The 17,528-nt window shown below is 42.5% G+C and overlaps 1 protein-coding gene across 7 annotated transcripts in view; it reads left to right on the top strand.

Moving 5' to 3' along the window:
* Positions 1-17,528, top strand: part of RIPOR2 (RHO family interacting cell polarization regulator 2) — a 125,835-nt gene that overhangs the window by 104,041 nt on the left and 4,266 nt on the right. For all 7 annotated transcript variants that reach the window (XM_034961558.4, XM_003823206.7, XM_055113229.2 and 4 more), the window contains 5 exons: positions 1,496-1,657; positions 3,871-4,029; positions 6,707-6,909; positions 13,515-13,598; positions 16,261-16,351. In XM_034961558.4, the coding sequence (XP_034817449.3) occupies positions 1,496-1,657; positions 3,871-4,029; positions 6,707-6,909; positions 13,515-13,598; positions 16,261-16,351 (699 nt within the window). The remainder of the gene's footprint in view (positions 1-1,495; positions 1,658-3,870; positions 4,030-6,706; positions 6,910-13,514; positions 13,599-16,260; positions 16,352-17,528) is intronic.

Below are 17,528 nucleotides of genomic sequence, written 5' to 3'. Positions count from 1 at the left end.
AGAAAAGCATTCTTAGGTCACAGGATTGAGAAAGGTCTCCAAACAAATTGGGCTCATTAATGTCACATTTCAGCTTTCTGAGTCAAAGCAGCAGACACACGGTTTTTTCCAGAGGGCCTCCACCCCCAGAAGTCAGACACAGAAACAAAAACAGCATCCACTTCACAGGCAGAGTTTCACAGACTTTCTGCTGGTGCGGTTCCCTTTAGGGACAGATGACTATAGGATGCTCTTGCACCCTGGAGGTGGCTAAGACAACTCCTGTAGTGACTGTCAGTTGGAAGATCCTGCCAGACCCTGCTGGGGAAAGGTACAAATAAAATACATGGATGCAAACGCCTCCAGGAGAGTTCCTGATTCTAAGAGTTTTAAATGAAGAATTTGACCTGGGAAAGATGCCTTTGAATTTGTGTGATCTGGCTATGGGGCACTTTTGTAGAAACCAAAATTTATGTCTTCTTTCATATCAGATATTCAGCAGAAACAGGGTCTTCCAGGTAATCTCTGATTAAGCCTAAAACTTCCTCTATCTTCTCCCTGTGCATTTCTGCCTCCCACATCCATTCCCACTAGAAGTAGGTGACCTTGGCCGGTCTCTGAGGGACATGAAGAGGGGCAGGACATTCAGGCTGTGAGTGACTTGTGTCCTCTCCTCTCCCAGCCCCCTCCTCATGATCATGACACATTCAAGTGAAACACTGTTCCTGTCCCACCTGGTACCATGCTGTTCAGTCATTTCAGTCAGGGAACCACCTGGGCAGGGTAAAAATTTCCTCCAGCCACCTGCTGCTACCTCCCATCCCCTTCAGGAAACTCTCCTCCAGTTTGAGTCCTTGATCCTGTATGATTTCTGCTGTGGAGTTATAGGAAATCACAAGTTTGGAATGCCGCCCAAGGGTAGAGCTCCTGTATTTCCTATCACTCACAGCAAACGAACTTGTTTTTGCTCTATTTTCTTTGCTCCCCAAGCAGGATGAGTTCCTCGTCATAACTTCTTTACCCTTCGGGCCACCTGCCGACCACACAGGAATCTGCTAGTTCCATGTGAAAACTAACCACAGTCTTATGGGGAGAAAAAAGGTCCCTAAAGACCCCCCACATACACACCCTTTCCCCAACACGTCTTCATCTGCTTCATTTAAAATGTTATGGCCAGGCGCGGTGGTTCACGCTTATAATCCCAGCACTTTGAGAGGCCGAAGTGGGTGGTTTGCTTGAGGACAGGAGTTCGAGACCAGCCTGACCAACATGTTAATACCTCATCTCTACTAAAAATACAAAAATTAGCCAGGTGTGGTGGTGCATGCTTGTAATCCCTGCTACTTGGGAAGCTCAGGCAAGAGAATCACTTGAACCCAGGAGGCGGAAGTTGCAGTGAGCTGAGATCATGCCATTGCACTCCAGCCTGGGTAACAAAGCAAGACTCTGTCTCAAAAAAATAAAATAAAATAAAATAAAATGTGTTACGAGATGGGGGGTTGCTCTTCTTTTCCAGCCATACCAGAATTTCACAAAAAGCTGTCTTTGCTGTCATTCTGGACCAAGTGCTGCAGCCCTGTTGGTGTCTACCACAGCCCAGCGGACAGAGTGATGAAGCAGCTGGAGGCCAGCTTTGCCAGAACTGTCAACAAAGAATATCCAGGACTTGCAGACCCAGGTACGAGGCAGCAGTAGAGAGAGAATTTCTGTCCTTCAGTGTGAGAGTGGGCATTGGGGTGGGGGTCGGGGGAGAGGGATTCTCCTACCACTTGCCTGTGGATGGGAAACACACAAAAGGACATCCCTGAAAAAAGAAATGTACTGTCCAGGGAAAACATCATCTACTCAGATTTAAGAAAAGAAAGTGTTGAACTGTTTTAATTCAGAATATCAGCAGTGACATTTAAAGCTACTACATTTTGGCCAGGCGCAGTGGCTCACGTCAGTTATCCCAGCACTTTGGGAGGCTGAGACAGGTGGATCACCTGAGGTCAGGAGTTCGAGACCAGCCTGGCCAACATGACAAAACTCCATCTCTACTAAAAATACAAAAATTAGCCGGGCATGGTAGCCCACACCTGTAATCCCAGCTACTTGGGAGACTGAGGCAGGAGAATCGCTTGAACCCGGGAGGCAGAGGTTGCAGTGAGCTGAGATCACGCCACTGCATTCCAGCCCAGGTGACAGACTGAGACTCCATCTCAATAATAATAAAGCTACTACATTTTTATGTATTGTTATTTCTATGTGTATACTTCTTTCATTACAATTTCACCAGTACGAGAGTGTCAAATGGTATGATCACTTTGGAAAAACTGTTTGGCAGTTTCTACTAAAGCTCAATATACCCCCTACCGTTGGATCCAGCACATTCACTCCTAAATATGTAAAGACAGATAAAGTGCTATGTTCACAAGAAAGGACATTTATATGAAGGTTCCTACCAGCTTTACTCACAAGAGCCAAAAATTGGAAACAACCTAAATGCCCACAAGAGAATGGATAAATTGTAATATACTCATAGCATAGAGTATTACACAGCAATTTTTAAAAACAAAATACAGACAAGGTCTCACCCTGTCATCCAGGGGGAACGCAGTGATGTTTTAATAGCTCACTGCAGCCTCAATCTCCTGGGCTCAGGAGATTCTCCTGCCTCTTCCCCTTTTGTACTGGGACTATAGATAGATGCCAACATGCCTGGCCAATTTTTGTACTTTTAGTAGAGACAGGGTTTCAGTCTCTTGCCCAGGCTGGTCTTGAACTCCTGGGCTCAAGCGATCCTCCCTTGGCCTCCCAAAGTGCCGGAATTACAGTTGTGAGCCACTACACTGGGCCAGCAATTTTTTTAAATTAATTAATTTATTTATTTTGAGATGGAGTCTCACTCTGTTGCCCAGGCCGGAGTGCAATGGCGCGATCTCAGCTCACTGCAACATTCGCCTCCCAGGTTCAAGCGATCCTCCTGCCTCAGCCCCACCCAGTAGCTGTGATTACAGGCACACGCCACCATGACCAGCTAATTTTTATATTTTTAGTAGAAACAGGGTTCCGCCATGTTGCCAGGCTGGTCTTGAACTCCTAACCTCAGGTGATTCACCTCCCTCAGCCTCCCAAAGTGCTGGGATTACAGGTGTGAGCCACTGTGTCTGGCCCTGGGCCAGCAATTTTTAAAAAGAACACATTGTTGCTATAGTCAATAATTTGAATGATTCTCACAGATACTTTGTTGTGTAAAAGGAACAAGACACCAAAAGTACATACTATATAATTCCATTTACATGAAGTTCAAGAACAGGTGAAACTAATTTATGTTGATAGAAGTCAGATTGTTAGTTGCCTATTTGTGCCCTTCCCTTTCTTTCTCTTCCCTTCATTCTTCCTTCCTTCTTTCCTTCCTTCCTTCTCTTTTCCTCTCTCACTTGTCTCTTCCTCCTCCTTTTTATCTCTCTCCTACACACACATATATAATATTTATTCATTATATATTTTATATATAAGGGAAGGGAAGGGTAGCTATAGACTGGGAAGGGGCACAAGAAAACCTTATGGAATGTGGGCCGTCTTCCATATCTTGATCTAAATGGCAGTTACACAGGTGTGCACATGTGCAAAACCATCCAGCTGCTTACTTTACTACTTCACTCTATCTTCAACCACAATAAAAGATAAACAACTTATTGAGCCGGGTGTGATGGTTCATGCCTGCAATTCCATCTACTTGGGAAACTGAGGCAGGAGGACTGCTTGAGCCCAGGAGTTTGAGACCAACCTGGGCAACAAAGTGAGACCCTGTCTCTAAAATAAAAATAAAAATAAAAATTATTGAATGAATGAATGAATGAATGGTCATCTATCTAAAGCTGCTTTGTGTCTTTCCCTTCCAAATAGTGTTTCGAACCCTGGTGTCCCAAGTTCTGGACCGGGCTGAGCCTCTGCTTTCCTCCAGCCTGTCCTCGGAAGTCGTCACTGTTTTCCAGTATTACAGTTACTTCACCAGCCACGGCGTCAGTGACCTGGAGAGTTACCTGAGCCAGCTGGCCAGGCAAGGTGGGACATGTTCTTTTGTCACATTGTAGTGGTGGCCCAATTTGGCGTTATCTCTGCTCTTTTAAATCATGGCTTTTGGCAATGATGGCCTTTTATTTTTCAAGTCCACAGTAGAGGTGCAATTTGCCTTTTAAGTGACTTTTGGACTTTTAACATTAGTGAGCCCCTTGTTAATGAACCAGGGATTCACTAGGAGCAACTCAATCATCTGGCAGAGAGGTACCATTTACAGGAAGCTGGTAAATGATTTAAGCTTTCACTGTAATTTATTTCCTTCAGTAATGTATTTGCCATTAGTCGGATCAATCCTACAGGCAATACTATTTTATATTGCCCTTTTTGGTGAAGCTTTCACTAATAATAGGAAGAAATGGGGTTTCAAAGAAGGCAGGTAGGTAACATGGTGGGAAGGGAAAGGAGGAAAAGGTGGAAAACTAACTCCAGGGCTACATGTCCAGGGAACAAGAACAGCTGCCAGTGCAGGCATGCAGCAATGAAGCTGGTTCTTGCCATTCCACATGGCCCTTCAGAGACTGGAAATAAAATAGCAATCTAAATCAAGTGAAAACTCCACTTTGGGAGTGGAGCCAGGTAGTGAGGGGCTGGTTTCTGGTTCCCAGGTTTGTGCTTTATAAATCCACAGAGCCTTGACCAATGCAGGTTAAAAGGGACAGGAGGAATGAGGTGTGTTCTTTGGAGCTAAGTGAGTCTGGCACAGCACCAGGCAGCAGCAACATGTCTGGCGCAAGCCCAGGCTTACCCCTTCTCTCTCCAGAACATCAAATCCTGCAACAACACAGTCAGCACATTGGGTGGCATCATAGTGATGCCCAGCACTGTACCAGCACGGAGCATGGGAGAGAGTCTGTGCATAACCCCTTACAAGGCAGACGCCAGCACAGAGGACCAGGAAGAGAAAGCACGGGCAGAAACACCTTGTTTTAGGACCACAAAGTCTTATTTTATAATATTATAGTCTTCATTTATTGATACTAAATTTGTCCCAATCTAAATCCATTTTCTGAGAAAATGTTTATATTACTCAGTTTGCATCAGTGGCAATTTACATCTCTAGGCTCTTATTACACGGTCCCCAAGAAGGCCTACTCATTTACTAACAGCAATGGGGAATGACAATGAAAAAAACCTTTAACATTTTAAGTGTCTTTTTTCTTTCATTATAAAAGGGAAAAGCCTTCATTATTTAAAAAAAAAATGTAAACAGAGAAGTATAAAGAAAGAAATTCCAATCTCTCCTCCTACTTTTTAAATTGAATGCATTTTTCAGTTGAATATACGTGGGTTTTACATTCCAAATTGTAATTATGCCTTATAGAGTGTTGATCCTGTTTTTTATTTGATATTATGTTCTGTCTTATTCTTTGAAAGCATTTGTATTAGATTATATTAGTTATGAGATTAATAGTTCTGCATTTCAATGTATTTGATTATATTGTTGGGCATTTAGGCTATTTTCTGTGATTTGTTAATTTAGATGTTATAATCCATAATGCTTCCTTTCAGGCTTTTTACTAGGGTGTTTATTTACAAAGCAGTGAAATTGATACAGCATTCACAGCAAGGAAAATAGGAAATTAAGCAAAAAAAAATCTAAATAAATCACAAATTTGTCTACTGTGTAGAGAATGTTGCTTTATTCATGGAGCATGAATTTTGGCTTTTATTTTTCCATCTGTACTGACCAGACGTATTCTCATCCCAGTGTTTTTGTGACTAATGGTTGATCATGCTGGATTTCTGGTTAGGGAGTAGAGTATACTCTTTATTCATGGAACATGGTTAATTTGTCCAAATGGGACTCAAAACCTTATTTTTTAATATATTGTCTTCCTATTCCAACCAACAAAATGGGTTGCTCTGGCCAGGCAAGGTGGCTTACACCTGTAATCCTAGCACTTTGGGAGTCCAAGGCGGGTGGATCACTTGAGGTCGGGAGTTTGAGACCAGCCTGGCCAACATGGTGAAACCCCATCTCTACTAAAAATACAACAATTAGCCGGGCGTGGTGGCATGCGCCTATAATCCCAGCTACTTGGGAGGCCGAGGCAGGAGAATCACTTGAACCTAGGAGGCGGAGGTTGCAGTGAACCGAGATCACACCATTTGCACTCCAGCCTGGACAACAAGAAAGAGACTCTGTCTCAAAAAAAAAAAAAAAAGAGAGAAAAATTAAATAAATAAATAAATAGATAGATAGGTTGCTCCATCGGGGCCCAGTTGCCTCAGTGCAGACTTGGTTTTTGCACTGGGTTCACCCAGGATTGGGGTTTTGCCAGACAGGTTTGACTAAAAGAGGAGCAACTGAGTCTGCCATACATATATTAGGAAGATTGTAAAAAATGTCTACTTGTATTTTCTTCTGTATATTTTTACATTGGGCTAATTCATCTGTAAGTTATTTTTGTAGCCATTATGAGATAGAAACCCACCTTTACTTTTTCCCATGTGTTTTGCCCATCACTGTAATGTAGTTATTTGCATAGTCTGTCCTTTTCTCACCAATCTGAAATACTACCTTTATCAGATGCTAATTTTTCATATGTATTGGAGTTACTATACTATACTTTCTTATGTACTTGAGTTCTATTTATATTTGTAATGAGCTGATTACTTTAGCATGTCAGAACATGAAATCTCCTTCCTTCTTACCCTCCAGTTTCCATGGTTCAGACTCTGCAATCACTAAGAGATGAAAAACTGCTACAAACCATGAGTGACCTTGCTCCCAGCAACCTCCTGGCCCAGCAGGAAGTACTCAGGACTCTGGCTCTGCTATTAACCAGAGAGGACAACGAAGTTAGTGAGGCTGTGACGCTTTACTTGGCAGCAGCCTCCAAAAATCAGCATTTCAGGGAAAAGGTAAGACACTAAACCATGGCCATCAAGCCAGAAGCTGGTTTAATTTCCTATCATTTACTACTAATATTTTAGCATTTATTCTTTTATAAAAATAATTTTTTCTGCTTATTAATAATGTGTGCTCCATAAAGCAATCAAAACTAAAGAAATATAGATAAGTACCCCTTAAGTCCAGCCCCCAGAGAAAACTATTAATAACATACTGCCTCTTCTTTCAGATTGTATCTATATATATGCTAACATACATAATTTTTAAAATGAGATCACACTATCCTGTTTCATAATGGATTTTTAAATGTAATATATCACGGTTATTTTCTTTCCTTGATAGAACATATTGATCTACTTCATTATATTTATGGATGAATGGCATGTCCGTGTATGAATATCCTAGAATTTATTTTCTTACTGTGTATTGGTGGGCATTTGTGTAGTGTCCAACTCTAAAAATATTATGGTGAACATATGTGTGTGTATATGTGTGTGCACACAGGCATGTCTTATGAGCAGTTTGGGGTCAAGTAATCTAACTATTGGCTGAAAGAGCTGGAATATTTTTAATTTTAAAAGCCATCACTCTTATTTCCAGGGAAGAGGTAATTTATCTCCCCGTCAGCTTTAATTCAATAGCCATCCAGATGGAACAGGAATCTGTAGTTTAAGTACATTGGCTCATACAAGTGGAATTGGTCCCCTGGGAGCCCTTTACAACTTATACTGTCATTCTAAAAACTAACTCTCCTCAAAATCCAGATCAGCTCAAGAAAGTTAAACATGGCCTCTCCTTGTCCTTGAAAAGGTCCCATGTTGAACTCCGTTTGTTTAACTTGTCTAAGGCACTGCCTAAGCTAATATGTAATGGAACGTTTGTGTACTCACAAGAAAATAATCCACTCTAACGCCATTTTGGTCCAAAAGGGTGAACTCTATGTAGTTCTTTGCTACACAGTTATGATCTTTCAGTGGAATTAGCTCAAAAAGCTGTTCTGTGGGCTGACCACTCTCACCTCCTACCAAAAAGAGAGAAGGAAAATTAAAGAATCGTGAACATGCTGGTAGCAGGATATATACGCATCTGAGTGTGCAGTTTATGGGGAGCAGGTCTGTGATACTCTTTAGTCACACTGAGGGGCCAGTGTTCGAAATGTGCCCTTAGAAATAGCAACAGGGGCCCAGGCGCGGTGGCTCACACCTGTAATCCCAACACTTTGGGAGGCCGAGGTGGGTGGATCACCTGAGGTCAGGAGTTTGAGACCAGCTTGGCCAACATGGGGAAACCCTGTCTCTACTAAAAATACAAAAATTAGCCAGGCCTAGTGGCACATGCTTGTAATCCTAGCTACTCAGGAGGCTGAGGCAGGAGAATCACTTGAACCCAGGAGGTGGAGGCTGCAGTGAGCCGAGATTGCGCCACTGGACTCCAGCTGGGTGACAGAGCGAGACTCCATCTCAGAAAATAAAAAAATAAAAAAGAAATAACAACAGGTAAGACATAGCCTTCCTTTGGCTATTCTATATGCATCTTTTACTTTTAGGGCATTAGCCACAGGTGAAATGTTCTCTTGTTATTCCAATTCAGCTCTCATGTTTATTCCCTCAAATTCATATTTCATGACTAAACCTTCATTATATGACTACTGTGTCCCTGGTATTATATGGAGGGTTTTGTGGACACTGTAGAAATAAAGGAAAAGTAGTCCTTACCCTTGAAGAGTTTCCAGTAGTCAGAAAAACAAGAAATAATACCTGTCAAGTACTGTGTACTTCCTAAACACCAGGCACCGTGCAGCATCACTTAGCTGTCTTATCTCTAACAAGGTGGATGCTATGATCCCACTTTATGGATTAGGAAACTGAGCCTCCAAGGAGTTAAACTTGACTAAGACTAGTTAAGTAACAGAATTTGGATTACTACCTAGAAATGTTTGACTCCCAAAGCCTGAACCCTTTCCCATATTTTCTTATATGGAATAGCAAAAGTTATTACATTAAGTTATTAAAACTAGATGCAAAGCACTAAAGCAACACAAAAATGCCTCTGTGAGAGCTGGTGTCACTGTAAACCTGGAACCTTGCTTCAAGGATCATAGCTATTGAAACAAAATAAAAGTTGTGTGTGTTGGTTCATTATTTTATGCTTTTCCCCACACCTAGACAAGTAGGAAATATCCACTGTCCTCCAACTATACTGTTGCATTCAGATGTGGTTGCTTCTTTAATTATCCAGGACTGGTCAGAGGAGATGCTGGTGGCCTCTGCATGGTGACAGGGGCTTCTGGCTTTATAATGTGCCCTCTGTTTGCTTCCTGGAATTGTTATGAATCTGAGCAGCCACCAATTCTTAGGCAACCACTCAAACTAAAGTGAGCAACCTTATGACTCAACAGGCATTTAACAATAAATAAATAGGCCGGGCACAGTGGCTCACGCCTGTAATCCCGACACTTTGGGAAGCCGAGGTGGGTGGATCACCTGAGGCCAGGACTTCGAGACCAGCCTGGCCAATATAGTGAAACTCCATCTCTACTAAAAATACAAAAAATTAGCTGGGCATGGTGGTGGGCACCTGTAGTCCCAGCTACTCGGGAGGCTGAGGCAGGAGAATTGCTTGAACTCAGGAGGCGAAGGTTGCAGTGACCTGAGATTGCACCATTGCACTCCAGCCTGGGTGACAAGAGCAAGAACTCCGTCTCAAAAAATAAATAAATAAATAAAAATAAATAAATACGTAAAGTGAGCAACCTATTCAGTAACCCCAAAATTAACAGGGTCAGCTATCATCTCTGAAGTTAACATAGACAGGTTTGCCGTATCACCTAGCGTGTTAGCTTGGCACCTAACAAGTACCTAGTCATCTCTTCATGGGACAAGTGAATTGATATTTTCAGATCTATTTACACACGTGGTTACAATATTTGTGTTCCTGAAATGAGGGAGACAAATATTTCCACCAACATAATCAAACTAAATGAATTATGACTCAGTATTTTGCACAGACACCGTCGATTGGTTTCTGACCTCCAGGGCCAGCCCTTGTTAAAATTATAAAGTAGATGAACTTCAGCACAAGACTCCTCTCTATTTTCCCCTGCCCATTTCTCTGTCTCTCAGGTTTGTTTTGGATTTTAATGGCGGGACCCTACTTTGTTACCCAAGCTGGACATGCACCACCCAGGTGGTGCAATCATAGCTCACTACAGCCTTGAACTCCTGCCATTTCCCTCTTTTACTCATATCGAGGGCCTTGAAGGTTAACTATCAAACCATAGGTTTACCCCTTACCAAAACCACATATTCCAAGACTTAAATGGGTGATCACAACTTAAATTGTCCTTCCTCTCGGGCATGTTTGCATTATAACAATGCTTCAATAGGGATGAAATGCTAAAGATGACCTTGGTGTATATCCACCTCTGGAAATGGTAGCTTTGGAGGGGGTTGATGGCAAGTGGCACTTCAGGGACAGTCACCTTGTTCCTTTTGTACTGGAGGCTAGTCCCTGTGTAGCTGCCCAGTTGTGGATTGAGGCTTATTTCTTCCCCTTTTGGCTGCTCACCCTCAAGTGAGTAGAGGCCAAAAGGCAAGCCAGAGAGAGGTTTTCAAAAGCCAAAGCCCAGGCTCTAACTATTTAGGTCTAGTAAAGAGCTAGTTACTGTTACTGCTTTTGTTCTTGCTGTAATAACCTATACTGCATATCTTTGTTTCCTTTAAGAGTGTTAAACCTTTAAGAGTGTTAAGCCACAGAGCCGGGCACTGTGGCTCACGCCTGTAATCCCAGCACCTTGGGAGGCCGAGGCGGGCGAATCAACTGAGGTCGGGAGTTTGAGACCAGCCTGACCAACATGGAGAAACCCCATCTCTACTAAAAATACAAAAAATTAGCCAGGCATGGTGGAGCATGCCTGTAATCCCAGCTACTCGGGAGGCTGAGGCAGGAGAATCGCTTGAACCCGGGAGGCAGAGGTTGCAGTGAGCCGAGATTGCACCATTGCACTCCAGCCTGGGCAACAAGAGCAAAACTCCATCTCAAAAAAAAAAAAGAGTGTTAAACTGACTGGGCGTGGTGGCTCACCCCTGTAATCCCAGAACTTTGGGAGGCTGAGGAGGGCAGATCATCTGAGGTCAGGAGTTCAAGACCAGCCTGGCCAACATAGTGAAACCCCATCCGTACTAAAAATACAAAAATTAGCCAGGTGTGGTGGCAGGCGCCTATAATCCCAGCTACTCAGGAGGCTGAGGTGGGCATATGGCTTGAACCCGGGAGGCGGAGTTTGCAGTGAGCTGAGATGGTGCCACTGTACTCCAGCCTGGGTTACCAAGAGAGACTCTCTCAAAAAAAAAAAAAAGAGTGTTAAACCATATGTCCACACAAAAAAACCTTGTACACAGATGTTCATAGCAGCATTATTCATAATAACCAAAAAGTAGAAACAATCTGAAGGTTCATCAACTGGTGAATAAATAAAATGTGGTCTAGCCATATAATGGAATATTTTTTGGCCATAAAAAGAAATGCAATCCTAATACATCCTTCAACCTAGATGAGCCTTGAAGATATTATGCCAAATGAAAGAGCAAGACATAGAAGGCTACATATTGTGTGAATTCATTTATATGAAATGTCCAAAGTAGGCAAATCCATAGTGATGGAGAGTAGATTAGTGGTTGCCAGCGACTGGAGAGAAAGGGTCTTGGGAATGACTACTAATGGGTACAGGATTTCTTTTTGGGGTAATGAAAATATTCTGAAATCAGATGATGGGGATGATTTGTGAATATACTAAAAACCACTGAATTATACATGCTGTAGTCTAAATATTATGGTATATAAATTATATTTTCCATTTTTTTAAATGGAATTGTCCTATAAAACTGAGAAAACAGGGGCCGTGTGCAGTGGCTCACGCCTGTAATCCCAGCACTCTGGGAGGCCGAGGCGGACGGATCACGAGGTCAGGAGTTTGAGATCAGCCTGGCCAACGTGGTGAAACCCTGTCTTTACTAAAAATACAAAAATTAGCTGGGCATCATAGCATCCGCCTGTAATCCCAGCTACTAGGGAGGCTGAGGCAGGAGAATCGCTTGAACCCGGGAGGCGGAGGTTGCAGTGAGCCAAGTTTGTGCCATTGCACTCCAGCCTGGGCAATAAGAGTGAAACTCCATCTCCAAAAATAAATAAATAAATAAAAATAGAAAATAAAAGTAATTCAGACAAATAGCAAGAAATGCACAATATAGCCCAACAAAATCAAAAGTTAGTCCTCTCTTTCCACCCTCAATTCTCTTCAAGAGTAATTAAGTTTCCTATGAACCAATATGACATATAGTGATTCTTATTCATTTGAATTAATGTTAAGTACTACACATTTTATCAACCATTTAGGAAGAAATTAGCTTGGTAAAAATAAGACAATTGGCCGGGTGCAGTAGCTCACGCCTGTAATCCCAACACTTTGGGAGGCCGAGGTGGGCGGATCACAAGTTCAGGAATTCAAGACCAGCCTGGCCAATATGGTAAAATCCTGTCTCCACTAAAAAAAAAAAAAAAAATTAGCCGGGCGTGGTGGTGGGCACCTGTAATCCTGCTACTGGGGAGGCTGAGGTAGGAGAATCTCTTGAACCCGGAAGATGGAGGTTACAGTGAGCCGAGATCACACCACTGCACTCCAGCCTGGGCCACAGAGCGAGATTCTGTCTCAAAAAAAAAAAAAGATAATGTACTTTTATGCAGAGATTTTTTAAACAGAGCATTCATTTGCCATGTATCAAACTCAGCAAATCTCAAACTGACATTACCACCCTCCTCACTGGAATGTACTGCCTCCTCCTGTCTTCCTTATTTCTGACTGAATACCTTTTTTTCAATCAACTTCCCCACTGAAATCTAAGCCATCATTTCCATTCCAGTTCAAACATTTTTGTGAAACTTACCCTGGCACTCCGTAAGATGTCTCTTCTCCAAGTGACTGACTTACCTTGTAGATTTCTTATGGGACCTAATACATTTCTTCTCTTCAGTTCCTTCTAAACAGTCTTAGCATTTCTACTACATCTAAGGGCTCCTTAAAAGCCAGAACCATAACTATCTCCCAATTTTATTTAATAAATTGATCCCTTATATTCTCCTAGAGTCATGGACTCTAGGAGAATATTTCAAATCTTGGAATGACACATGAGACAAGGGGCAGGAGCTTGCAGGCCTTTAGGATGGGACATAAAGAAAGGGATTAACACCTTAAAAGAAAAAGTTAATGATCTGGGATCAAAAACAGCTCTGAGAAATTTTGCCTTCCTCATTACTTGGTTTAAAAAATTACCTTTAGGTGGCCAATAAAAGCCCATGGTCATTATGTTACTCAATAAATTGATCCCTTATGTTCTCCTAGAGTCATAGTAGATCTAGGAGAACATAAGGGATCAATTTATTGAATAAACGACTCTTTTAATTAATATGAATTTCAATGGCTTTTTTTTTCTTGCTCTGAAGGTAGTGCAAAATGTGTAGGTTATATGCTATAGTTTATCTCAGAGAGTAAGAATGAGGTATACCTCTTAAACTACGAACAAACCAAAATGCCTTCATGAAGTCCCTCCTTCTCTTTCAGGCCTTGCTCTATTACTGTGAAGCACTAACAAAGACAAACCTCCAGCTCCAGAAAGCAGCTTGCCTGGCCCTGAAAATCCTTGAGGTAAAGCCCAGCCTTGGAGCTCCCCTGGCAGCTCAGCTTGGAGCCAGGCTAAGCTGAGTGTATATAACAGCTTTTCTTTCATGTTTGAAAGTACTTTTTTAGCAGTATTTCTTGTCTTCTTTGCACCGTATGTTAGTTTTAGTATTTTTCTCCCTTAAACAGTAATTACATGTGACTTTGTTTGGTTAAAGTCAATAAGTGGCAGAAAGCAATCATGTTTTGCACTAGCCCAAGGGAACCAGTTTGCCTTTAGGTCAGTATTAGAAAAGTACATCTTATTAGCCGGCACAGTGGCTCATGCCTGTAATCCCAGCATTTTGGGAGGCCGAGGCCGGTGGATCACCTGAGGTCAGGAGTTTGAGATCAACCTGGCCAACATGGTGAAACCTCATCTCTACAGAAATACAAAAACTAGCTGGGCATGATGACAGGTGCCTGTAATCCCAGCTACTCAGGAGGCTGAGGAGGGAGAATTGCTTGAACCCAGGAGGTGCAGTGAGCCAAGATTGTGCCATTGTACTCCAGCCTGGGTGGCAGAGCCAGACTCTGTCTCAAAAAAAAAAAAAAAAAAAGAGAGAGAGAAAAAAGGAAAGTATATCTTATCTTAAAAGGGAGATGAGATGTATGGTGATTTCACTCATTTTTATTGTGAACAGCAAAAAGCAAGGACAAATAAGATTTGAAAAGAAGTACTAAATTCAGTATGCCACTGAATTCCCAGATCCTTCCCTGCAAGCTCTCTTTATTAAGCAGAGAACCAGTTTTGATTTTCATAAGGAGGTGTCGTGAGCAGGGAGAGAGCTAGAATGTAAACAAGTACTAAACGAATGGGAACTCCTGACATGAATGTTTCCCTTTCAATGGCAAGATGTAATGTTTGACCTACTTTCATCACAAAAAAATAAGACAAATCAGTCTTGAGAAAAGAATGAGAGAAGGCCAGGTGCAGTGGCTCATGCCTGTAATCCCAGCATTTTGGAAGGCTGAGGCGGGCGGATCACTTGAGGTCAGGAGATCGAGACCAGCCTGGTCAACATGATGAAACCCCGTCTCTACTAAAAATACAAAAAAAATTAGCCAGGCATGGTGGCACACACCTGTAATCCCAGCTACTTGGGAGGCTGAGGCAGGAGAATCGCTTGAATCCAGGAGACAGAGGTTTCAGCGAGCCAAGATTGCACCACTGCACTCCAACCTGGGCGACAGAGACTCCATCTCAAAAAAAAAAAAGAATGAGAGAAGGCCACACCTTAGAACTTGCCAAAATCTTGGAAAAGAGGCAGGGACCTGCAGGCCTGATAAAGAAAGGAACTAATACCTCAAAAGAAAAAGTTAATGGCCTGTGATCAAAAACAGCTCTAGGGCCAGGCATGGTGGCTCATGCCTGTAATCCCAGCACTTTGGGAGGCTGAGGCCGGTGGATCACCTGAGGTCAGGAGTTTGAGACCAGCCTGGCCAATATGGTGAAACCTCATCCTTACTGAAAACACAAAAATTAGCCAGGCGTGGTGGCTCACACCTGTAATCCCAGCTACTCAGGAGGCTGAGGCAGGGGAATCGCTTGAACCCAGGAGACAGAAGTTGCAGTGAGCCAAGATCACGCCACTGTACTCCAGTCTGGGTGACTGAATGAGACTCTGTCTCAAAGAAAAAAAAAGAAACAGCTGTAGGAAATTTTGCCTTGTTACTTGGTTAAAAAAAAAAAAATTACCTTCAGGTGCCCAAATAGAAAGCCCACAGTGATTGCTATTTGGGTGCTTTCCTGATATCCAGTGATATATCAGTGACGGATGTCTGTGATACAGACAAAGTAAATAAAGACATAAGGATACAGTGATCTGCATGGGTTTTCATACTCTGAATCCACTAGACTGTAAATTCTTGAGGACCAGAACCATGTCTGGTTCACTGTGGAATCTCTCATGCCTTATGAATAGTCTGGTTCATGGAGTGCTCAATAAATATTTGTGGAACAAACAAATAGAAGAATTGTCATTAATGGCCTTTACCTCCTCCTCTATTTTAGCATATAAACTAAATAGTAAGAATTTTTAAATTAGAGCCATTTTGGAATCAGTGAGATTCAGTGGAAAGAACCAGGGAAAATGGATTCTATTCTGGAAAAGCAAGCTCGTCACTTCACTCCTCTAGACCAGGAGTGTGCTGTGGAATGAGGAATTTAGCTGATCATCAGAATTCCTGAAAGTAAGAACTCTGGGCCCCATCCCAGGAAATTCTGATATAGTGCATCTGGAGTGGCACCCAGGAATATTGGGTTTCAGACACTCAGCTAGGTTTGACCCCATAGGTAAAGTGGTTTTTAGCCTTCCTACCAGCTGGCCGGGCACAGTGGCTTACACCTGTAATCCCACCACGTTAGGAGGCCAAGGCAGAAGAATTCGACTAGCCTGGGCAACACAGTGAGACCTCATCTGTACCAAAGGTTAAAAATTAAAAATCAGTCCTGGCTACTCAGGAGGCTGAGGCAGGAGAATTGCTTGAGCCCAGGAGGTCAAGGCTGCAGTGAGCTATGATTGCTCCATTGCACTCCAGCCTGGGCAACAAAGTGAGGCTAAAGTTCCCACCAGTTGTGAAATGCCAAGTCTCGTGGAACTCTAGACCTAAATATCAAAACACGATTTAACCTATTTTTCCCCCATAGGCTACTGAAAGCATTAAAATGCTGGTGACATTGTGTCAATCTGATACTGAAGAAATCAGAAATGTGGCCTCAGAAACCCTCTTGTCTCTGGGTGAGTTTTATTGTTGTTGTTTACATGATTGTTTGCTTCTGGCACTCTCTAAGGGATGTTCCCTTTTAGATGTTCCCTTCTCCAGTAAGGAGAAGTTTCATGTACCCTGTTTAGCAGTTTCCCCGCTGTAGGCTGTCTTCTCACACACAGAGTACGAAGAACTGATCAGTGTCCATCTCACCCCAACTCCTTGTTCTGTCTGGATGCTGAGAGTGAACTATATTGTCTGGAGACTTTCTATATGGATTGATCAGTCTGTGTACTATTTAGAATCAAGAACACAGAAGTCAAACCATAAAGCAAAGGCAATAGGAATCCAGGCTGTGTTGCCAGGTGGGGTTGACACTCCCTGGAGGACAGAAATTGGGTGAGGTACCAGAGATGCATCCCAGGGAATGCTGTAAATCCCCAGGTATCTCAGCCTCACCCTGACTCCCAGGTTAACCTCTGACTGCCCTGTGGCCTCTGCCCATCTGAGCCCTGATACCTAAGAAAAGAATTGGAGTACTTATTTTATTCTGAAATATCCAGATAATCCTTCCTCTTCACTTTATTTTATGAAGGTTCATGCCTAGCAGGCATTATACATTTATTCTTTTTTGGGGACTTGGGAGGGTGGGGAAAGCCTTTCTTAACTCTGTATTAAAACGTATAAATAGCTGGGCTTGGTGGCTCACCCCTGTAACCCCAGCACTTTGGGAGGCCAAGGTGAGTGGATCACTTGAGGTCAAGAGTTCGAGACCAGCCTGGCCAACATGATGAAACCATGTATCTACCAAAAATACAAAAATTAGCCAGGTGTGGTGGGGTGCACCTGTAGTCCCAGCTACTTGGGAGGCTGAGGTAGGAGAATCACTTGAACCCAGGAAACGGAGGTTGCAGTGAGCTGAGATCGTGCCACTGTATTCCAGCCTGGGTGACAGAGCAAGACTCTGTCTCAAAAAAAAAAAAAAGAAAGAAAAAAGTATAAATAATTATTATAAATAATTTTACTTCAACAACACAATCTTAAAGTATAAAAACTATGCTCCTAGAAATCCTCAGACATAATCCAATCAATACTGCAGCTTAGAAAAAAGCCACCCTTGTTTAGTGATACTAACTTAACAACATGAAGAAGAATTTCATGGCATTTATAATCACTGTGAAAATCCCATTTATTGTTAGGCCCTCTTTC

This window comes from Pan paniscus, chromosome 5 (assembly GCF_029289425.2).
Source record: "Pan paniscus chromosome 5, NHGRI_mPanPan1-v2.0_pri, whole genome shotgun sequence".
Classification (NCBI taxonomy): domain Eukaryota; kingdom Metazoa; phylum Chordata; class Mammalia; order Primates; family Hominidae; genus Pan; species Pan paniscus.
Note: the sequence above shows the minus strand (reverse complement) of the source record. Positions and strands in the feature narration are given on the sequence as shown.